Source organism: Primulina eburnea, chromosome 7, assembly GCF_022965805.1.
Source record: "Primulina eburnea isolate SZY01 chromosome 7, ASM2296580v1, whole genome shotgun sequence".
Taxonomy (NCBI): domain Eukaryota; kingdom Viridiplantae; phylum Streptophyta; class Magnoliopsida; order Lamiales; family Gesneriaceae; genus Primulina; species Primulina eburnea.
In genome coordinates this window covers 9,445,666-9,470,947 of record NC_133107.1, presented here as the reverse complement: position 1 = coordinate 9,470,947, position 25,282 = coordinate 9,445,666, and the positions used below count along the sequence as shown (strand labels likewise).

Sequence of the window (25,282 nt, the reverse complement as noted above, 5' to 3'; positions counted from 1 at the left end):
TCCACACCTCCACTCTCTAACTCCTCTGCTAGGTGATACCTTAGCAAGAAAATAAATTTTTTCTCATTCACTCTGCTCCTCTACTATGCGATGCCTTAGTAGGAAAATAAAATTTAATTCTCCTCATCTACTCTGCTCCTCTGCTAGCCGATGCCTTTGCAGGAAAATTTAATTCATTTCATCCTCACAATACAACAATATCCCTCTAACTCCTCTGCTAGGTGATACCCCAGGGATGGACCCACTAACCCTGGCTCATCCCAAGCCTAAATGGAAGACAAACCCATCAAGGGTTCATGTATTCTCCTATAAATACCATGTTTGAGTTTTCAGTTGATTCATTCATTATATTGTTTTTAGCAGCACCCTTAGCTGCTCCCCTCATATATCCCCAGTATCTGACTTGAGCGTCGGAGAGACTACGCCAGGGCACCCTCCTGGCCCCCTTCTAACGGTCTTATTCGTGATTTCAGGCTCGGGACAATTTCAAAACCATGCGTCTATACCAGTGACACTTACCGGAATCGGACCCTAAATTTCTCGTGAATATCAAATTGCAATAGGATGGTGGTTAGGTTTGTGTCAGTAGTCATGCATCTCAATTGATCAAGATGGCCAACTATCAACTATGTATCTCAATAAATGACATATAATAATTAAGATGATCAACAATCATGTGGTTGTAAATCGGAATTGAAATGCAAATTTTTTAAGTCGTCATCTTCATTATATGTATATCTAAATATCTTAATAGACTTTCAGAACTTGTTGCAACTTTCATTCAATTTTTCAAAACCCTTCTCATTTCATATCAAAATTTCAAGAATCGATTATCATATTCAAGACTTCAACCGAAATATACTCAGAAGAAATTTTCAAGTAAATTTCTTGGTAATTTTTTAATATTATGATATTCGAACTTCAACATTCAAGTTTATTACACCAAACTTTCATAAATCATATAAGAATTCCAGAAAAATGAAAAACACATATATTCAAGGCAAATGTATCAAGTCTCTGATTACAAATGTTAGAGTTTTATGCCAAAAAAAAATGTTTATATACATCTATGAACATGATAAACAATTATGCGGAAGCAGATCGAGTATTATCTCTGGCCATCGAATAATTTATAAGTATTATGCTTTCTTCCGATTAGAAGTCTTCTAAGCACTACAACCCTCTGTAGATGGTGTAATATTATTCTTATGGAATGTATGCTTAGAGATATCAAACTCTGCTATTTTTATAGGCATTTCTCATCCATCAATGAGCTGATCAGGAGTTCGAGAATCAAAATAAGAGGCGCATACACGTCTCAAATTTCTAAAGTTGAAGCGACACATGTGCCATTTGTAAAAAAAATGCAGGTTATGGCTGCCGTCGATGTCGACACATTTATTCTTTTAATGAATATAATTGATATGTGTCTTTTTTTTACACGGACATCTTGCTTATGATAGGATCGATTAGATTTATGTCCATTGTTTCCTATGTAAACGTTATCAGAGAAATTTCCACACTAACAATAGTGTTCCTCGCTGAGCTGCTTGTTGGAGAACTTCCCCTCGGCTTCTGTGTTATTAGTTAAGAGATGTGTAGCCAACCTCGTCACCTCCTCGTGATCCATAAACAGTATCAGTTGTGTGTCTTTCCCACCTAGATCAGTAGTTATTGATTGGAGGAATTAAAACCTACATCGAGGTAGGAGATGACCCAAAAAAATTCACAAAAATTTTGTTAAACAGTTTAATAGGTCAATTTTGTTAAATATAGTAAATATTTTGTAAAGTCAATGTATATTGTTAGCCGTCTAATTAGCCTCCTATTCTCTAGCCTAAAATCAGTCAATGTATATTGTTAGTTAGCCTCCTATTCTCTAGCCTAAAATCAGTCAATGTATATTGTTAGTTTCCTATTTTGTAGCCTAGGATTATGCTACAATCTTGAAGATATATTCCGACGATTGAGAATGAGAAAGCTACGAAGAAAACATTCTTTCATGGTGCTTCAACTTGTCTCTGGTCTCACTACTCCGTACCGTGGTGTGGGTACAATGATCCGACAAAGTGATCCCCTCCCTCTTTTTTACCAAGCCAGGTCCATGATCACTCTTGAAGAATAGGGCTTAGCTAAGGAGGCGAAAATGGCGTCCGATTCTGCCATGGTCATTGCTCCACATGAGGACGATGGCTCCTCCTTTGTTCCTTCTCATTCGGTACAGGGGAGGGTGCAGCAACATTCTGGCCGCAAACAACAACAGAATGGCCGGAAAAATTCAGGCGTCCGTGGCAATGGCAAGCAGAACAAGGACGGCAATGGTGATCGTTCCGGCAAGGCTGGCCCGCCAGCACGGCCACCACAACAGCGTCCATTCTGGGGGTGGGGTCCGTTTCCTAACTGGGGGTGGTCTCAGTGGGCTCCTCCCCCCCTGCCCTATGCCTACCCAAGGATGGGCTCGCCCACCTACTGCCACCTTTGGGCCTGGGGTGTTGGGACCACGCCCCCAACAGCAAGCATATCAGGCTTTCACTGCTCCTGTGGCTCCTTCTTTCAATGGTCAGACTGGTTCATATGTGCCTACAGACATTGCATCGGCTATGCACACCATGACTCTAAATCCACCAGATCCTACTTGGTATATGGACACCGGTGCTACATCACATATGACCTCGTCAAATGGTTATCTCTCGTCTTATTTTCATTTGAGCAATCATAATTCTGGTATTATTGTCGGAATGTTCATTCAATTACTATTAATGGCTATGGTCATACCTGTTTTCCCTCTCCTAATCCTCCATTGTCCTTACAAAATGTTCTTCATGCTCCCAAAATAATAAAAAAAATCTAATTTCTGTTACGAAATTCACCACTGATAATTCTGTTTCGGATGAATTTGATCCATTCGGTTTTTCTGTGAAGGATTTTCAGACGGGGATGCCTCTACTGAGGTGTGATAGTCAGGGTGACCTATATCCTCTCAAATATATCCACAATCAAACTACTCCATCAACCTTTGCAGCCATCTCTTCCTCACTTTGGCATGATCGAATGGGCCATCCGGGAGCTCCTGTGTTAGATGCTCTTAGGATCAATAAAAGCATTGATTGTAATCGAAACACTAATTCTAGTATTTGTCGTTCTTGTGTGTTCGGAAAACATATTAAGTTGCCCTTTGTTTCTTCTACTTCGGGTACTTCTTTACCTTTTGATATTATTAATAGTGATATTTGGACTTCACCTATTCTGAGTTCTGCAGGGCATAGATATTACGTGTTATTGTTGGATGATTTTTCTATTTTTTTTTGGACTTTTCCTTTGGGTAAAAAATCAGAGGTTTATGAAAAGTTTTTGATTTTTAGGGCTCATATTGTTAGACAATTTGAACGTAGTTTTTGATTTTTAGGGCTCATATTGTTAGACAATTTGAACGTAATATTAAAACTATGCAATGTGATAATGGGAGGGAATTTGACAATGGACTTTTTTGGGATTTCTGTAAGAAAAATGGTATGTCATTCCGTCTTTCTTGTCCTCACACCTCTCCTCAAAATGGGAAGACCGAACGGAAAATTCGGTCTATCAATAATATCACTCGTACTCTTCTCTCTCGTGCCTCCCTTCCCCCTTCCTTTTGGCATCATGCATTACAAATGGCAACATATCTTCTTAATATTCTTCCGAGCAAACTTTTGGGTAATAAGTCTCCTCTTCAAATTTTATATCAAAGGATTCCCTCATATTTTCATCTTCGGGTTTTTGGGTGTCTATGTTATCCTCTTATTCCTTCCACTAAAATCCATAAATTGCAGCCTCGATCTACTCCTTGTGTCTTTTTGTGTTTTCCACCTAATCATCGTGGTTATAAATGCTATGATTTGTCATCCCGTCTAATTATCATTAGTCGACATGTCATTTTTTATGAGAGTGTCTTTCCCTATGCATCACTGCATTTCCCTTCGTCACATACATATGAGTTTTTGGATAGTGGTCTCTCTTCTTATGTCTTAGATCACCTTCAACAATCTGCGGCTCCTCTTCCAGCAGCTCCCCCCTCCCCAACCACTCCTCCTTCCGCATCTCCCATCTCTCCTATTACAATCCCTATTCCCCCTTCTGCCTCACGCACGGCCCGACCCTCACCAGGCCCAGTCATTGCTCCTCCTCTCAATACTCCTCTTCCTAAGCCCACTATGGTCACTCAAAGTCAGCATGGTATTTACAAACCCAACCCAAAATACCAAGCATTACACAGCACGGTTTCGCAGTCCCCTTTGCCTCGAAACCCAATAGCGGAAATTCATGACCCAAATAGGAAAATGGCCATGGATGATGAATATCATGCTCTTATGAAAAATAAGACGTGGGATTTGGTGCCCGACCTCCTGGTGTTAATGTTATTCGGTCTATGTGGATTTGTACTCATAAATTTAAATCTAACGGTGATTTTGAGAGGCATAAAGCCCGTCTTGTAGGTGATGGGAAAACTCAACAAGTTGGCATTGATTGTGGGGAAACTTTTAGTCCGGTTGTCAAACCAGCAACTATTCGCACTGTTCTCAGTCTTTCTCTTTCTAAGGCATGGCCAATCCATCAATTGGATGTCAAGAATGCCTTCCTTCATGGTGAGCTTCAAGAAACATTATATATGCATCAACCAGTGGGATATAGGTATCGTACCCATCCAAACTATGTTTGCCTCTTGCGTAAGTCTTTGTATGGGCTTAAGCAAGCTCCCAGAGCTTGGTGTAAGCGCTTTGCTGATTTTGTTATGTCTATCGGTTTCACTAATAGTCGGTGTGTCAACTCATTATTCATTTACAGCAAGGGGTCAGAAATGGCTTATATTTTATTATATGTTGATGACATTATTCTTACTGCTTCGTCTCATGCTCTCTCTTTATTATGGATCTTCTTAGTTCTGAATTTGCTATGAAGGATCTTGGTCCATTGAATTACTTTTTGGGTATTGCGGTGACTCGACATAAGGGTGGTATGTTCCTTTCTCAACGCACATATGCTGAAGATATAATTGAACGTGCCGGAATGATCTCTTGTAAATCATCGGCTACTCCAGTTGACACCAAATCAAAGGTTAGTGCTACATCTAGTGCTCCCTTTGATGATCTTTCTCTGTATCGGAGTCTTGCAGGGGCTCTACAATACCTTACCTTCACAAGGCCGGATATCTCGTATGCTGTCCAACAGATTTGTCTACATATGCATGATCCAAGGATGGACCAAATGTCTGCTCTCAAACGGATTATTAGATATGTTCAGGGTACATTAAATCATGGCCTACATTTGTATCCCTCATCTTTTTCCTCTCTAGTATCCTACACTGATGCGGATTGGGGTGGGTGCTCTGATACGAGGAGATCTACATCTGGTTATTGTGTATTTTTAGGGGACAACTTGGTCTCTTGGTCGTCAAAGCGTCAACCCACATTATCTCATTCTAGTGCCGAGGCCGAGTATCGTGGGGTAGCGAACGTGGTTTCTGAGTCATGCTGGCTTCGAAACCTTCTCTTAGAGTTGCATTGTCCGGTTAACAAAGCTACTTTGGTGTATTGTGACAATGTCAGTGCTATTTATTTGTCGGGTAATCCAGTTCAACATCAACGTACAAAGCATATAGAAATGGATATCCATTTTTTCCGAGAAAATGTTGAACGAGGAGAAGTCCGCTTTCTCCATGTCCCCTCCCGTTATCAAATAGCAGATATTTTCACTAAGGGTTTGCCACATGTGTTATTTGAAGATTTTCGGGACAGTCTCAGCGTTCGTAAACCTCCCGTTTCAACTGCGGAGGAGTGTTAAATATAGTAAATATTTTGTAAAGTCAATGTATATTGTTAGCCGTCTAGTTAGCCTCCTATTCTCTAGTCTAAAATCAGTCAATGTATATTGTTAGTTAGCCTCCTATTCTCTAGCCTAAAATCAGTCAATGTATATTGTTAGTTTCCTATTTTGTAGCCTAGGATTATGCTACAATCTTGAGGATATATTCTGACGATTGAGAATGAAAAAGCAACGAAGAAAACATTCTTTCAAATTTCATAAGACTCGATCTATAAAACATGAGTTTAACGATAAGTATATTCAACGAAGTTATTTAGCAGTACTTTCACTTCATGATGTGCAGCGGAACTTGGGATATCTTTTTTAAAACTTTGGTAATACTCTGGACGTGATCATTTTCTTAAAAAAATAATTAATCAAGATTACAAATTTTCTCTTGGAACTTAGTATTTAGATCAAATATTATATATAATGAAACGTAAATTTATTATTCACATTAACACATTAATTTTTTTGTCGACAAATTTGGTCACATGAAAATGTACAGGTCTATATTTACTAATGCTCACCCAAGTTTGAAATCAGGTTTTGCCTCTAATAATTATGCAATATTACGCTAAAATATTTATTATGTTGCATCACTCCAGGGTAGAGCCAAGTATTGACCAGATGAAGATTTATTATCTTTCGATGTTATAAAAAATTTAATTATTTTTAAATGATAATTTCATATCATATTTTCAAATTTTCCTTAAAATAATACATAAACGTTTTTCATGTTTTATTTGACGAGTTTTCACCTTAAGACTTATAACTCATCTGAAATTATAGTCTAAAGATGACAAAACGGGCTAGTGGGGGCTTTTTTGCAGATTGAGAAATTATCAACTTAGCCTATCTATTTAGGTGGTGGGATGAGCTTAGCCATTTTTATATGTTATTTTGCTGATTGGAGCGGGCCAGCCTGGAACCTACCACAACATACTGTTAGGTGGGGCATGATCGTCATTTTGGATGATTGAGAAAAATTAACAACTCAACTCACTTATTTTATATGATGGAGCGGGCTTAGCCCATTTTGAATTCTCTATTCAGATACAGTATTTGGAATGAGATCTCAAGTTTAAGAATTTATTGTATATAACAAACACATCCCAACTCAAAAAAAAAAATATGAAAGATATTGTCATAATTATCATTCTATTCTATCTATATTATTATATTAAAATAGATTACTAATTTTATATGTGCTAACAAATTAATTTTTAGTGTATAAAATCTTTTGCTTGTAAGTAATTCACATTTAAATGTTATAACAAAATAAAGAACTTCAAATTGAATGCTATAGAGGTAGTATTACTATACATCATTTGAACTCACAATAAATTTGGATAAAATTCTATGATATTCTATAATAATTGTTTAAGAGTGGAACTATTACTATATATCATTTGAACTTCAACAACAATTTTTTTTGTTGATAAAATCGATATAGGATTACACGTTTTTCATCAGTTTGTCATCGGATCACATTGTACATGTCAAGAGGTCGACTTCAAAATGTCCTTACAGACCAACACAAGACTTTCTAGCGTACTTATTTCCACATGCTCCTTATGAAAACTTTTTGGCATAGTTTGGTACATGGGATAAGAGATGATTGATAAATAATCCTCCTTATCTCATGTTTGGTAGCTTTTTAAAAAGCTCATGATAATATCATGGGCCCTTGATAAATAATTTTTTAGAAGGATAAAATATCCCTAATAGAAGGTGTGATAATTTTAATTTAATGATAAAATACACTACAAATGACTTAATTACCCTCAATTTATAAATGATTTTTTTATAAATCTATGTTAATAGGTAGAAATTAAAATAAATAAATATTTTATTTATTTTATATATTATATAATATGATAATTATATAAATGAATTCAAGATTATTATATAAATAATTTTTATAAATCTCAATAAAATTATTAGTATCACTCGATTAACCTTAAAAATTGATATTTGACTTGACTCACAAAATCAATGACTCAATTATCATATAATATAATATATAAAATTAGCTAAAAATAAATAAATAATGCAAGTACTATCGGCACATGAACATATAAAAAATATGAACTCAAGCAACAACTTTGAAATTATAAAATTTATTATGATAAGGCTAATCCGGAGTGGGGGCTTAGAGAGGTTAATTAGCACGGCAAACGTCATGGTTTGACGCTAAGCTCAACATGTACAATATTACACAACAAGATGGTTCACAAAAGATTGGCTCAAGCTACACGTCCATATGAAACAGTAGACAGTTTACAAGTGAACGAAGTTAGGGATTTAGGTGCAACGTGCATATCAGACAACACGACTACGCACAACTCAAGCTACATGTCCAGCTCACATAATAAGATGATTTACAAGCATGAAAAGTTATAGATAATTATTGTACCCAGCAATTAAGAAAAGTAGAAATATTTATTTTTGAACATCAATAAGTATATATATTATTTATTTTACGCACTTTAAATTCTTGTTCTTTTTTCATCTGGTCTTTTCTTGTTAACTAATTTCTTACACCAAGAAGATATCTTATCACTAGTAAAACTAGTCATTAATGAATTTGTCTTAACATCCTAAAAGTTGTTAAGGACAACTCTTTTTTAAGAAAATAATATTAAGAGATTATTCAACCTAAAAACTGTCAAGGATAGCTAACAAATTAAATTTTTAATGTATACTATCTTTTGTTTGTAGGTAATTCAAGAATAAAATTTAAATATTATAGCAAAATAAAGAACTTCAAAGATGAGTTTTATAAGTTTTTTTAAAAAATAATTAGAATAATTATTCAACTAGAATACTTATTATTTTTAAATATATGATATTTTATAATAATATTAGCGGGTCTATTCCATCTTAGTGTCCGACCACGTACCGGACCAAGGGACAGTCTCCGGTAGACAATTTCTATAGGACGTAGGCCTCCCATTGTTTAAGCTAAGAGTGGTACTTTTAATATATATCAGTTGAACTTCGAAAACAATAAAATTTGAATAAACTTGATGTAAGATTGAATATTTGTCATCGGGATTGTCACTGGATCACAACGTATTGGTCGATAGGTCAACTTTGAGTTGACGATGTCATCACAGACCAACACGAGACTTTCCAAAATGTTTATGTCTTCACTCACATGCTTCTTTGGAAAACTTATCAGGGGTTAAGCACACTCGCTTTGGAGTTTTTAAGTTATTGACTTTTGAAAATAATATGCACTTTGTTCATATGTGTAGTACCTATCAATTTTTTTAACTCTTATTTTTTTAATATGATGTGGGGCCTCGGAGAGGTTCATTAACAGGTCAAATATCACGTTTCGATCACTTATCTCAACATGTCTAATATTACACCAAGAAGGTTTATAAGCGAACGGCTCAAGCTACACGTCCAGAGCACACAATATGAAGATTTACAAACAAGAAAGGCTAGGGGCTTATGTGCAACCAAGGGCGGAGCCAATGTATTCTTCACCCGGCTTTAGCCCGGGTGGTGCTAAATTTTTTTAAAAAAATATAGGTAAATTTTGGTATAATTTTGGATAAATTTGATATTAGTCCGGGTAGATCAATTTAAAATATTAAAAGATTTTAGAGTTTAAAATTCTAGCCTGGGTAGACTGTAACGTCTCACTCTTTTTTTAAAAAAATTCTACTGGACAATTTTTTTTAAATACTCACATTTTCGAAATATCATTTAAAATTTTCGCATGCATGCGCTCTACAGAAAAATATAAGATTTAAAAATGATCTTAAATATTTGTCAGTAAAAATAGCGCAGTTTAAAATAACCCAACTCGTCTAAAATCATACGTAAACATAAACGTATAAAAATTCTTAAAATCATCAACGTATGAAAATATTCATCTCCTCTCAATCTCATAAATCGTAATGCGGAAAACATGTGGTCCTCGGGTCGTGTCACCTACCAAGTCTGCCTACTCAGAGTTCGGCACCTCCAGTCCCCTCAGCATTTAGCTCACATGCATCACACACGCCTAGTGAGTCTAAAGACTCAACACGCCTGTACCAGGAATAACAAGTACATATACAGGCACATAACAGTGAAAAATATCATACTAAACATATCTTTCATGAACTTAAAAAGCTTAATGTAAACGTGTTGTGTAAAATCATATCGTCTCAAAACATGTCATCTCATGTCATCATATACATAAACATGTCGTGTAAAATCATATCGTATTAAATAATGTCATATCATGTCATCATATACGTAAACGTGTCATGTAAAATCATATCGTATTAAATCATGTCATCTCATGTCGTCATATACGTATACATTTTCTTTTTAATTGAATTCAGTTCATTAGTTGTGACTTTCGTATCAGCTCTATCGTATCAGTTCTATCGATGGATCCATCTATAAAAACCGCGGTACCCGGCGGCGGGGACATCAGCGACAGCATTACCTGTTCACTGAGCCTTGGCCTCAGCTCATCATATCTCATATCATCGTATAAATATACATCGTCAGTCACAACCAAATCACATCCTTCAAAAATAGCATCATAATCATCACTTAATAAAAATATGCATATACGTAACTTTTTCCTTTAAACCAAGCATGCACCGTATTTATCATAATTGCGTAAAAATCATAAACGTGATGCATAAACATTTAAATCATGATAAAATGTGCTCAGGGCGCTGTCAGGACCAAAATCTCACCCCGGGTGCAAAATGACCATTTTGCCCCTGGAAACCCAAAAATTACCGTTTTGCCCCTAGACGTAAAATTTTACCTTTTTGACATTTTCTTGATTCCATTGACTCTAACATGTCCCAAATAATTATTTAAGCCTACATGAACTTTCCCATATTTTTATTTGGCTTAAATCTATGACTTTTAAATTAATCTTTAACTATAACATATTGATGCGTTTTAATCCCAAATTAAACCAAACCTTAACATAAAATTCTCAAATTAAAAATTTAGACTTCTAATAATTATTTGAGCTTAAATATAATTTCCCATAATTTTATCAAGCTTAAATCTAGGCGTTTCAATTGATCCTTTAATTTATGTTTCGTGCGGCGACTAAATCCCAGATAAATCCAAAACTCGTTATTTTGATCCGAAACTTACCAAACTCCTAAAAATGTCCCAAAACATATTCAAAAGCATCCCTAGACGTAAAATCGAGCTCATTTCATAACTTAACCGAATTGTTTTAAAACTTGGACCGAGGTCTCGGTTTTAACCCGAATCGAACCGAAACTTCCCCAAATTTTACCAAACTTAAAACATGACTTAACAACACCATACCAGACTTAAATCCACTCAATTAGAACCCATTAGCACCCTTAAAATCTCTCTGGTATGCTGCTGGATTTTCAGAACATACACAACTCAAACTCTAGTTCATGTACCTCCCTTAGTTTCGTTCCTAGCCTTCACCCAATGGCCCAGACCCTAACCAACCACACCTAGACCACCCTAGGCTCCCACTGGACCTGCTGAACCCACGGCTGCACCTCCATGCAAGCCGCAGCCCCCTACAACTCTCTACTCTCCCCAAACGTCCAAACCGAAGCCAAACTTTTACCATTTCGATTTACAGCTCTTGGGACGGTTCCAGCACTAGCCGAGCCTTTCCAAGACCTGTCTCAGAACCACCAGGGTCTGGTCTAAGCCTCAGCGAAGTCCCTGTAGTGCTGGTTGAACCCTGGACTCTAACACACCAAAGATCGAGCCACCCCGAAGAACCCACCTCACGTCCCTTCACTCATATACGTCCAGCAATTTTCTAAATCCCATGATAGCAAAGTAACACCACCAGAAGCCTCTAGACACTCAAGAACCGCAGCCCCTTGCCCGAGAATTCAGAAAAATCGTGAGCAACAATTATAGGATGCAAGAAAGCACATGAAAACCAAACAACTTTTATGCACAAGCTTAGATCTAAAAGTTACTTGCATGAGCACAATTATCAGCGTATAAAACATGTATGATGCAGAAAAAATGATACAAAGCGTGCCTTAGATAGTTGATGAACGAAAACGAGACGGAGGAGACGCCGGATAGCCTTGGATGCAAGAACAAGCCAACAACCGTGGCCTTCAGCTGGTGCATTTATTTGAAACCGTGTACTGAAATATAAATGGGGTGTCGGCAGGTGGTGGTGGGTGATAATGGTTGTAGGGTAGAAATTATAATCTTTAATTAATTATTAATCAAATAACTAATGACCCTAAATGGTTTAATTAAAAGATTAAAAGAGTTTTAAGTCCAAAGAGCTTAAAAGTTGTCTCATTAAATCCAAACACACTCCCGAAAAATATTTCGTGTTGAAAAGTTTTTTGAAAATATTAGCCGAACCCTCAAAAAGTCATCCGATTCGATAAAATTCGCGTAACGTTAAAAATAAAAATCATGCGGTTAAAAATACCCAATAAATCCCAATTTTTGAAAAATAACTTTAACACATCTTATATTAATTAATAAAAATTAATCGTGTAATAAAAATAATTTTCTTTAAAATTTCTCCGTCTCCGTTCTTCGTTCCAGCGTGAATTGCAAATTTAAAAATCTTTAATACATGAACCTTTAAGATTTCATAAAATAAATCCTATCATGCAATAATAATACATAAAATGCATAAAAATAATTAAACACAATTTAATAAAGTAATCATGCATTTAATTCTTTAAAACAATTTAATAAAATACGTAAGAAATTTAATAACTTGCATGCATGTGGTTCACGTGGACTTTCCGATTTTCGGGACATTACAATCTCCCCCCCTTAAATTGAATTTCGTCCCCGAAATTCGCTTATCTTTGATAATCACAAAGTTTAGACTCTAAATTCTAATATCCCAATAATTCACGCTTCCGTTGCGGTACTCTGATAAAATAAGTGTTAAATTGTCCTTACATCTCCTCAATCCTAATTATTTTTCCTATTGAAATCCTTATTTGTGAATCGCAACCTAGAACGACTTATGGCGACTTAGTTCTATTCTACTGAAGCCTCAAATTCTGACTTTTCTCAAACTTCCCAATATTAGAAATGGTGGTCCGAATTTTATTGCGTCCTAATTTTCTTATACTGTACCCGTAATGTTCATCAACCTACTACATTGTCTTTTCTGCTCTTCAACTTAAGAAATATTAGTACCAAAATTTACTGATCAACTTCTATCATTGGTAATACACTTAAAAGTTAAACCTTATCTCAACCCCTTAGTAAAATTAGCATAAGATCCTTGAATCGAATATTTATCTTACGACCCCAAACTTCCGTAAATTAACTATTTACAAGCACATCTCAAATATCAAATTGTTGCAAACCTTAAATTTGAGTAGCGTTTCCTTAAAACCTAAAGTGTACGATACAGATTTTCTACCTAAATAATAAAACCATTCTAGCACCAATTACATGCTTTAACTATTTTCTCCCCCGTTACAATATAGTTGAGGCTTAAGACCTTTGGACTTTCTTCATTGAAGCGAATGTCGTGTTCTTACGTATCCTTAATGCTTAATTAATACTAACGTATAAAACTTAATAAGTTATCTCATGATAACGATGGACTAACTCTAATAAATCAATTCACTTATAACCCATAAAATTCTAGAATTCTTTTATCAAAATTTTAGATTTCTTACTCAATAAAAATCTTAACATTCGTCCATTGATAACTTATATCGAACACAACTAATTCTCTTTTATTTTTATTTCACCCAAAATTTCTGTATGAAAGCATATCTCATAAATTTAAAAATTCAAACTTACGCAACCCAAATAGTTTTGGATAACATAATTCCAACACACACATTCACGTATTCCCAAGTTTCTTAATGACTTTAAAAAAAAAAAATTCTCAAAACAAGTGTCTACATCAACCCTTACATGCGTCTACCAAATATCCTAACCATCAGTCATGCCTAACTTTCTAGAAAAATCAAATTCCAACAAACGTATAAATTTAACTCTTAAGATCATGATTAAAACTTATGATACATCAAACTTAATTTCCCAAAATTTTGTTAGCTCCATGTCTACTCTTATAACTTAACTAATCGATCAACTTTACCTTAGATTGTTATCACTTTAAATTATTAATTTGCCACAAAATTATTTCACTAACGCTTAAATTTTTAAGCCCAAGATTGATTCATCCTACGAAGCCCTGGATTACCATCCCTTATAACATTATAACTCAGATGATTCAAAGTTCTAAATATTCATTCAAGTCTAAATCATCGAAAATTTCTATCCTTTAAACCATTCGCTTCTCACTTATTGCTAAACTATTCCCCAAATTTCTTAAAAATTGCAAAATTAGTTCTTAATTTCCTCGAATATTATCCGATTTGTCCAATTTCTGAAATTCCGCAATTACCTATAAGTTCTTGGCGTTCCTAATTCCATTTTATAGGTTTCCCGTAACATAAATTTCAGAAATTTTAAGCTTATTGAACTCAAAATCAATTCTCATAACCTCGAAAAATTACTTATTTAACCCAAGTGTTCCTCAAAAGTTCGAATTTAATCCTCAAAAATCTCAGAATTTGCAATTTAGCCCTTAAATTTCTCGAAATTTACATTTTTTGCTCTAATACTCTTCGAAATTTGCATTATTGTCCTCGTAGAATATTCGACTTAGCCTCATTAAATCTTAAAATTCTCGAAACGTAGAATTTAATCCCAAAATTCGGTAAATTCAAAAATAATCCCTTAATTTTTTTTTTTAAACTTAGGTCCTCAAATTATTGGTTATTACAATTAGGTCCTTAAAATTCTCAATCAATGCAATTCAATCCTTAGATCCCATTAGTTAGAGCATGCATCCTAAATAAATTCTACGTTTTTATACTTCCAAAAATCATCATAGTCTTCAAATCATTAATCCTTACATGGAATCTACAAAAATAATTAATTCAACTAGCAACCACGAACCATCAGTAATTTATTAGAAAATCTACAAGTCCCAAAAACATTCATAATTTTTTTAAGATTAACTTATTACCCCAAAGAGTAGAACATCAGTACTTCTAACCTAAAATCAATATAATCAAATCATTTTCAACCTCTCCTAATGTCCAATAGAAAAATTCTTATACATGTCCAATTCCAAACGTAACCAACATGCAATTTAATCTGTTTTTTTTTTTTTTTAAAAAAAACAATAAATCTTTAAATCATAAAAGCAGTTAAACATATACCGTAAATCGTCATAAAGCGTAAATCATGTTAACATGCAGGTGATAAGATTAAATCATTTAAAACATTTAAATCATAAAAGCTTACAGACTTGAGGCTTGAAGACTGAACGGCAGAAGCTGGCGGTGGCACAACCCTTATACAGGACTCTTGCTCTGATACCAACTGTAACGTCTCACTCTTTTTTTAAAAAAATTCTACTGGAAATTTTCTTTAAATACTCGCATTTTCGAAATATCATTTAAAATTTTCGCATGCATGCGCTCTACAGAAAAATATAAGATTTAAAAATGATCTTAAATATTTGTCAGTAAAAATAGCGCAGTTTAAAATAACCCAACTCGTCTAAAATCATACGTAAACATAAACGTATAAAAATTCTTAAAATCATCAACGTATGAAAATATTCATCTCCTCTCAATCTCATAAATCGTAATGCGGAAAACATGTGGTCCTCGGGTCGTGTCACCCACCAAGTCTGCCTACTCAGAGTTCGGCACCTCCAGTCCCCTCAGCATTTAGCTCACCTGCATCACACACGCCTAGTGAGTCTAAAGACTCAACACGCCTGTACCAGGAATAACAAGTACATAAACAGGCACATAACAGTGAAAAATATCATACTCAACATATCTTTCATGAACTTAAAAAGCTTAATTTAAACGTGTTGTGTAAAATCATATCGTCTCAAAACATGTCATCTCATGTCATCATATACATAAACATGTCGTGTAAAATCATATCGTATTAAATAATGTCATCTCATGTCATCATATACGTAAACGTGTCATGTAAAATCATATCGTATTAAATCATGTCATCTCATGTCGTCATATACGTATACATTTTCTTTTTAATTGAATTCAGTTCTTTAGTTGTGACTTTCGTATCAGCTCTATCGTATCAGCTCTATCGATGGATCCATCTATAAAAACCGCGGTACCCGGCGGCGGGGACATCAGCGACAGCATTACCTGTTCACTGAGCCTTGGCCTCAGCTCATCATATCTCATATCATCGTATACATATACATCGTCAGTCACAACCAAATCACATCCTTCAAAAATAGCATCATAATCATCACTTAATAAAAATATGCATATACGTAACTTTTTCCTTTAAACCAAGCATGCACCGTATTTATCATAATTGCGTAAAAATCATAAACGTGATGCATAAACATTTAAATCATGATAAAATGTGCTCAGGGCGCTGTCAGGAACAAAATCTCACCCCGGGTGCAAAATGACCATTTTGCCCCTGGAAACCCAAAAATTACCGTTTTGCCCCTAGACGAAAAATTTCACCTTTTTGACATTTTCTTGATTCCATTGACTCTAACATGTCCCAAATAATTATTTGAGCTTAAATATAATTTCCCATAATTTTATCAAGCTTAAATCTAGGCGTTTCAATTAGTCCTTTAATTTATGTTTCGTGCGGCGACTAAATCCCACATAAATCCAAAACTCGTTATTTTGATCCGAAACTTACCAAACTCCTAAAAATGTCCCAAAACATATTCAAAAGCATCCCTAGACGTAAAATCGAGCTCATTTCATAACTTAACCGAATTGTTTTAAAACTTGGACCGAGGTCTCGGTTTTAACCCGAATCGAACCGAAACTTCCCCAAATTTTACCAAACTTAAAACATGACTTAACAACACCATACCAGACTTAAATCCACTCAATTAGAACCCATTAGCACCCTTAAAATCTCTCTGGTATGCTGCTGGATTTTCAGAACATACACAACTCAAACTCTAGTTCATGTACCTCCCTTAGTTTCGTTCCTAGCCTTCACCCAATGGCCCAGACCCTAACCAACCACACCTAGACCACCCTAGGCTCCCACTGGACCTGCTGAACCCACGGCTGCACCTCCATGCAAGCCGCAGCCCCCTACAACTCTCTACTCTCCCCAAACGTCCAAACCGAAGCCAAACTTTTACCATTTCGATTTACAGCTCTTGGGACGGTTCCAGCACTAGCCGAGCCTTTCCAAGACCTGTCTCAGAACCACCAGGGTCTGGTCTAAGCCTCAGCGAAGTCCCTGTAGTGCTGGTTGAACCATGGACTCTAACACACCAAAGATCGAGCCACCCCGAAGAACCCACCTCACGTCCCTTCACTCATATACGTCCAGCAATTTTCTAAATCCCATGATAGCAAAGTAACACCACCAGAAGCCTCTAGACACTCAAGAACCGCAGCCCCTTGCCCGAGAATTCAGAAAAATCGTGAGCAACAATTATAGGATGCAAGAAAGCACATGAAAACCAAACAACTTTTATGCACAAGCTTAGATCTAAAAGTTACTTGCATGAGCACAATTATCAGCGTATAAAACATGTATGATGCAGAAAAAATGATACAAAGCGTGCCTTAGATAGTTGATGAACGAAAACGAGACGGAGGAGACGCCGGATAGCCTTGGATGCAAGAACAAGCCAACAACCGTGGCCTTCAGCTGGTGCATTTATTTGAAACCGTGTACTGAAATATAAATGGGGTGTCGGCAGGTGGTGGTGGGTGATAATGGTTGTAGGGTAGAAATTATAATCTTTAATTAATTATTAATCAAATAACTAATGACCCTAAATGGTTTAATTAAAAGATTAAAAGAGTTTTAAGTCCAAAGAGCTTAAAAGTTGTCTCATTAAATCCAAACACACTCCCGAAAAATATTTCGTGTTGAAAAGTTTTTTGAAAATATTAGCCGAACCCTCAAAAAGTCATCCGATTCGATAAAATTCGCGTACCGTTAAAAATAAAATCATGCGGTTAAAAATACCCAATAAATCCCAATTTTTGAAAAATAACTTTAACACATCTTATATTAATTAATAAAAATTAATCGTGTAATAAAAATAATTTTTTTTAAAATTTCTCCGTCTCCGTTCTTCGTTCCAGCGTGAATTGCAAATTTAAAAATCTTTAATACATGAACTTTTAAGATTTCATAAAATAAATCCTATCATGCAATAATAATACATAAAATGCATAAAAATAATTAAACACAATTTAATAAAATAATCATGCATTTAATTCTTTAAAACAATTTAATAAAATATGTAAGAAATTTAATAACTTGCATGCATGTGGTTCACGTGGACTTTCCGATTTTCGGGACATTACATAGACTTTGATTCTTGGCTCCGCCACTGTATGCAACAACCAGTAGGTTCCACAATGATGCGCAAGACATTGAGCCCAGATATAGTTCCAGCATCCCTGGTCGCTCGCCGTTGTGAATCATTGAAATAGGCCGGCACAGTAATAACCGCGTCTCTTACTTTAACTCCAAGAAAAGCTTCGGCGATCTCCTTCATTTTTGTGAGGACCATGGATGAAATCTCTTCAGCAGCAAATTGTTTCTCTTCATCTTTGTAGGTAACCACAATCATGGGTTTGTTTTCATGACCAGAAACGACCTTGAATGGCCAATGCATCACATCTTTCTGCACCAGAGGGTCGCTGAATCTCCGGCCAATCAATCTCTTCGCATCTGCAAAAGTAAATTATTTTGTAGAAGAATTACATATTCAGATACCATACGAGCAAAACTCTCATCACACAACGCAGTTTCTTTTTTATCCTATAGCCCCACAAATCGTACAACATCATACATGCACATAAATGTATGCAGATCATTATCCAGGCATTTAATTTTTTTTTAAATATGTCACCCCTAGTAAATAGGCCTGACTTGTTGCATTTTTTTAAAAATAATTGTTGGACGTTTGTGGTAAAGAACTGTGGCATGCATGTGAAATACGGACAACCCCTGTACTCAATAATGCATACATCTTTTTTTTTCTTTTGCAAAGAAGACGATAAAAACAATTTGAATTAAAATTTGCGTGATAAAGTGATGTGATGTATCACTAATAAGTATTAACATGGTGTGTTTTTTATCTGATGAAAATTTGCTTATATATGTTTGTCCTCGGTGCAAATGTATTATTCTTGTGCTTCTATCATTCGTTTCTCTGCATTTAAATGCATCGTTATTGTTCATTCCTGTAGATTTTCATTCGATGTTTGATCAAGTAATTGCAGCACATGAGGTCTGTATATTTTAAATTAAGTTTGTGGTTTAATGTTTGATTAAAAATCGTTAATTTATTTATTTGTGATTATATATTTGCAGATAAAATTTTGATTTTGAACTTCTATTTGATGTACGCGTTGATATAAATTAATTTACTTGACTATTCGAATATAAATTATGAATTTGTCATCATCTTACGTTTTGAGTTTATGATTAAAATGTTTAATTATGTCTCTATGTATTATTAGTTATTTTTATTATTTTATATTATGCAAATGATAATAAAAATACTTATTTTTGTTGTTTTATACAGGTAGTATACTAGTATATAAAAAAATTAGTATAACGATTTATTTATTTTACACCAATAATATAAATGTTTTTATTATAAATACGGTTAATATTGTTTTTTATTACTTAAATGAAAATAGTTATTACAATTAATTTCATATGTTATTATTTTATTTGACATGCGTAGTATCAAAAATTTATATTATAAAATTATTATTTATAATATTATTGACTTATAAGATACAACTAAGAAATATATATTTTTTATTTTAGAATAATAATCAACTTTTTTTTTGAAAATAATAATAATACTTTTATTTATAATTATTATTGATGTTGTTGTTTTATAAAGGTAGCATATAAAAATTAAGTATTACAATTTTATTTTACACAAGTAATATAAAATTTATTAGTATAAATATTATATTTTTGTTCTTAATTTATTAAACATAAAATCAGTTGTATAATTAATTTTTTTAATTATTATTTTATTCCACGTGCGTATTTGTGAAAACTTACTATTATTAATATATTATTTATTATAATTAACTTGTAAGATATAAATAAGAAATACGATATTTTATTTTATAATAAAAATAACACTTACAATTGTAATTCTTATGGTTTTTGTTTTATTTAGGTATGTTATAAAAAAAAAGTATTACGCTTGATTTGTTTTACACAAATAACATAAAATCTATTATTATAATTTTTTTTATTAATTTATTAAATAAAAATAAGTAGTATGATTTTATTATTAACTTAATTTGTATTTAGTAGGATTTATTATTATTTTACATAACTAAAATAAAATTTATTATTTATAAAAACTTTATTAAAAAAATATACATATAAATGATTTTACTATTAATTTTTTTTTCCTATTTAGTATGAAATTTATTATCATAATTATTTTTATTATTACTTACTTACTAAAAAAATAATAATAATATTATTGATAGTAGTTGTTCAGTAAAACAAAATAAGCATTATCATCATTATTATTATAATTATTCTTAATAAAAATGAAAGCATATGTAAATTAATTTTTATAGTGTATTATTTTGTTATATTTCACATTTTGTTATTCAATTGAAATTTTATAAAATTTATTATTACCTTTTTATTTTGTGTGACCTATTGATTTTTTTATAGGTTCATCGGCTACATCATCATCTCTCAGTCTTCGCCTTCTGTTTGAAGTCCTAGCATGATGATGTTGTTGCTCGGGTGTTCTAAAGGACATTTCATACAGTAAATCACAGGTCTGGATAGTTTTTTAACAACTTCAGCTAATGCTTCACTCGGTTGATCATCAACAGACAGTCCTCCAAAGAAATTCTTCAAATTTGATGTCTCATCTCTCTATTATAAAATAAAAATAAAAAAATTATCAAACACATGTATAATAAATTGTAATAGAATAATGCAAAGTGTTGAAAATAAATTGTTTAACAAGCACTTACCACAATACGTCTGAAATATGCATATCCGGGCTGATAACCGTAATCGATTTGTTGAGGCTCTATAGGAGATATGAAACGTCGAGTTATAGAATCATACCATGTCTCATAATCATATCTCATGCTATAATTTTCAACCAAATCACTCTCAACAATCAGATTACGACGATTTTCCCACGCATCCACCATCAGTCTATGATGTTTGACCCAATCGTAATTTTTGCGTCCTCGTCTCGAGCATTCATGTAAATGATCTCCATCAAGTGCTGATATTGGAATGTTTTGTGACATTCCAAATTGTCGAAGAACTCGATTTGGGCGATGCATCTCCACAATGTGAAAACATATCAATGTGCACGCACTTCGCCAGAGAGTGGGATGTCTACATTCTAAAGACAATGACAAAACATCCACAGTTTCGAGGTCGTAAACAAACCATTTGAACTATAAATAATGAAAAAACGAATCATGTACCCAAGAAATAATATATGACAAATACGAAATTTATATTTAATGAAATGTAAACACCTGACAATCTTCCATCTTGTCAAGTACATCACAAATGATTCGCACAGAATGTGTAGGTGTATGTGTCCACGTGAATATATTTTTCCATCAGTATGCACATTTAATTCGTAATACTATAAAATAAAGATGACGTTATCAATTTTATATCATATGTTGCATTTATTACCTTACTCCGTATGGTGGAATTGGAAGAATATTAGCACCGTTGTTCTCATTTTCAGGTCGAGCGATGAGGTTGTATCCTAAGCGGTCAGGACATAGAGGAATCATTCTTAACCATGCCCAAAATCTACAAAACAATTGAGTTTAATAAATGTGTATAAAAAGGAGTATACATTGAAATAAAAATTGTAATAAATATACCTGCAATATGTATAAAGGGCCTGCGATTTCTTGTTTTCCTGACCTAGAGGCGGAACATAATTCATGATATAAATATGCAAGTACAGCACTTGCCCAACTATAACTACGAACCTTATGTATATCTTGCAGAAAATGCAAGTACAACAGTTTGACCGCACAACCTTCCGAATCAGGTAACATACAACCACCGATAACCAACATCGCAACACATCGGGAGTATTGTGTCACTTCTATGTCTGTATTGTTTTCATCAATTACTGTTTGTGTACAGTGTAAGTACAGAGTAGTCAAATTTAAACTGTTGTATCTGAAGTCTGTCTGAAGTGACATAAAACCTAACCAATCATAACAATAAATCTGACATACAGTAAACTTGCAAGATACATCAGTCCCGATGATAGGATCACCATCAACATTCAGCCCCCAAATTAACGCAACATCTTGTAGCGTGCTTGTGGCCTCGCCAACTCGCAGGTGGAAAGTATGAGTTTCTCGGCGTCATCGTTCCACAAGAGCGGTTATCAAATGATTATCATAAACATAATCACCACATAAGAGGATGCCGTAAAAGCCCATTTCGTTTAGACATGATCGGACACGATGGTGTATTATACCACTGTTCCACAATGCCCAAATTAAATTATCTGATCGACGCACTCTTAAGGTGTTATCTAAGTTGTTAGGCGTAATAAAATTAGATATATGTGTTTGTTGCTGATAAAGAACAGTAGGATCAACAGGTCCAGCATGTAACGACATCTTACAATCAAAATAAGAATATTATTATTATTATTATTATTATTATTATTATTATTATTATTATTATTATTATCTATCACAATATTGTATAAACAAAACAAATACAATATCAATTATAAAAAAAAATATAAAATAAAACATTAACTACAAGTAAAAAAATAATAATTACACTAAAAATAAGATTTTTACAATCTACGAGTTTTGAAAATACGAAGTTATTTTAATAATAAAAATTAAATACTCACACATATTTAAATTTTCGAATCTTTTTTAAAGAATTAATTGAATCTAACGTGAAATTAATAATAACAATTGGAAAATGTATTTTATTAAAATATTTGAGAATTTATTTATTATTATTATTATTATTTCGAAAAAAAATACAAAAGTCACGTTTTTTTAAGAAAAACAAGTTCACACAATTATAAATACAAAACATATTATATTTACAATTAGTTTTATCATAACATATGATTATAAAAATATTATAAATATTAACAATAACCAAAAAATAAACATATAACATTATCGTGGTTCATAATTAACGGATATCGTATTTTTAAAAATAGTTATTTAAGTTAAAAAAATTATAATCAAACATATATCAATAATTAAAAATAATCTATTTTAAAAAAATAATTAAAAAAATCATATCACTCTAACACATAAATTAGTTTAACATAAATAATAATTTCGTTTAAAATTTTAGTAATTAAAATAATAATTTTGTAAGTATACATACCTTAATATAAGTTGTCCAAATAAAAAGAACTTGCAAAAACAAAAAAAAAAACATATGCTGAGTCCTCGTCTTTTGAAAAATATGCAAAAGGTAAAAAAAATAAATTGAAACATATACAAAAACTTACCGATGAAAAAATGAGAAGAGTGAATGAAAAATATGAAACGAGTGAATGAAAGGAGAGAATCAAGTGTTCAATTTATAGAAGGAAATTTATAATATTATAATAAATTCGAAATTATTAAAAATATGGTGTCGCAGCTTTTAACATGTGTTGTGTTGAGTCCGCGTCAAATTTAATGTGCCGCAGCTTTTAACATGTGCTGAGTCGTCTTTTGCATCACAAAAGCAAGTCACTTTTTTTAAAAAAAAAATTAAAGGCAAGACACGCCTCTTGACTTGCTTTTTTTAAACAAAAATTTAAGGTAAGTCACATCTCTTGTTTAAAAAAGGCAACTCACGTCTCTTCAAGAGGCGTGACTTGTTTTTTTTAAAAAAAAATTAAAGGCAAATTACGCCTCTTTAAAGTCACGCCTTTTCAAGAGGCGTGACACTTTAGTTTGTTAATTTTTTTTTACATTATTTTATTAAACTTTTAACAATTTCGTTATAAACGGTGAAATAGCCCCGAATATGTTGTTCCCAAATCGATCCCAATAGCCGGTGTTTCGCCTTTTCCGGACATGGTAATCTGCCACACAGTACTGTTAGCTGCTTAATAGATGAGTACTTATCAAACTCTAGGTTCTGGTTGTTTCTACAGTGAATGATTATCAGTCACTTGCTTTAATGAATAATGCAGGGAATCTCGTCTTTATTGAAATTTGAATTGCTGCATGATAATATATTTCAAATATTTTAAACAGAAATTTTAGTTTCGTATTGTCTACATTTTACTCTACCGAAACACCTTACTTATCATTATTATTATTACTATTTTTAAACTTCAGTTTTGTATAGAAAAAAAAAGAAAAAAAAACCAGTAATAATTTGAATCTTAATAAAATAAAATAAAACTGTAAAAATATTTTTTCCCGACTTTATATTTTTGTTAACGATTCCATACACGCTAATCGATTTTTATGAACAATATTTTTAAAAAGTTAAATAAGATAATTTGTTTTTTTAAAAAATTATATCAATAAAAAATAAAAAAAAATCACATAAATTCGAAATGAAATTTCTCAATATGTAGAAATGGATGAAAGTAGCAAGATTCACGTAAACAAGCCAAACCTACATAAAAATATAAATAATGATGAGAATAATTCAAAAAAATATAGTAATGATATGTGATTATTTTTTCCGACAGATATAAAAAATAATGAAAATATCAGAATAGGATGTAAAACAGAGAATTTGTGTTTTGTCAGAATTAGGTGTTGTGCCAGATGTTACAACATCTCAGACAACATCTACACGCAGCAGAAAATTAACTTTTATAGCACAAATTGATTTTAAATAAATAGATGGACAAGATTAAATATGCCTTATGACAAAAATTAATCACTAGAAAACCAAAACCGTTTACACAAAAACATATCACTAGTGATTAAGACTAAAATCAATTTCCTCAACAAGTTGAGAAGACAAATGCTTTCTAAAACAAATAACCATAATAAAAAACTTAATCAAGAAAGCTAAAAACATGAGCCAAAAGATTGGAGTAACAGAAACGATCTTCAGCCAACTTCGTTACGGATGTTGTCTGCAGATGTTCCCAACATTAAAGGCAACACCCGATTTCTGCATTATTCAAAACAGCACGTCCCTCGAAGGATTATTTCTCTGACTTTTTCACGACGTGCACAAGTGCGTGTAAGTATGTATGATTGAGAGAGAAGAGCACCACGAAAAACTCCCACGAAAAACATCTCCACGAAAAACTCTCTCCACGAAAAACTCCACCACTAAAACTCCTCCACTAAAACTCTCTGAATTTCTCTTCGTCTCTCTCAATTCTCTCTCATCACCTCACGTTGATCATCTCTTATTTATAGCTTTCATCTCTTCTACAGTTTAT

The 25,282-nt window shown here is 33.2% G+C and overlaps 2 protein-coding genes and 1 long non-coding RNA gene across 3 annotated transcripts; 1 reads left to right on the top strand and 2 right to left on the bottom strand.

Annotated features, from left to right (window-relative positions):
- The first annotated feature begins 2,069 nt into the window (after nucleotides 1-2,069).
- On the top strand, nucleotides 2,070-3,109 carry LOC140836122 (uncharacterized). The gene is made up of 2 exons (XM_073201530.1): nucleotides 2,070-2,682; nucleotides 2,923-3,109. The coding sequence occupies exons 1-2, from the start codon at nucleotides 2,181-2,183 to the stop codon at nucleotides 2,955-2,957; spliced, it is 537 nt and encodes a 178-aa protein (XP_073057631.1). The 5' UTR covers nucleotides 2,070-2,180; the 3' UTR covers nucleotides 2,958-3,109.
- Nucleotides 3,110-15,326: 12,217 nt separating this feature from the next.
- LOC140836121 (uncharacterized) lies at nucleotides 15,327-17,667 on the bottom strand. The gene is made up of 2 exons (XR_012118982.1): nucleotides 17,444-17,667; nucleotides 15,327-15,584 (listed from the first exon to the last, which is right to left on the bottom strand). It is a non-coding gene; the product is annotated as an uncharacterized lncRNA (long non-coding RNA).
- Nucleotides 17,668-18,193: 526 nt separating this feature from the next.
- LOC140835676 (heat shock 70 kDa protein 5-like) lies at nucleotides 18,194-18,713 on the bottom strand. Its single transcript, XM_073201077.1, has 2 exons — nucleotides 18,689-18,713; nucleotides 18,194-18,567 (listed from the first exon to the last, which is right to left on the bottom strand). The coding sequence occupies exons 1-2, from the start codon at nucleotides 18,711-18,713 to the stop codon at nucleotides 18,194-18,196; spliced, it is 399 nt and encodes a 132-aa protein (XP_073057178.1).
- Between the last annotated feature and the right edge of the window lie 6,569 nt (nucleotides 18,714-25,282).

Coding starts and splice junctions, on each gene's coding strand:
- LOC140836122 (XM_073201530.1), top strand. CDS start 2,181: ATGAGGACGATGGCTCCTCCTTTGTTCCTTCTCATTCGGTACAGGGGA. Junction 2,683..2,922: donor ACATATGACCTCGTCAAATG/GTTATCTCTCGT, acceptor TTTTCTGTGAAG/GATTTTCAGACGGGGATGCC.
- LOC140835676 (XM_073201077.1), bottom strand. CDS start 18,713: ATGATCTGCATACATTTATGTGCAT. Junction 18,568..18,688: donor CTGCATACATTTATGTGCAT/GTATGATGTTGT, acceptor TTACTTTTGCAG/ATGCGAAGAGATTGATTGGC.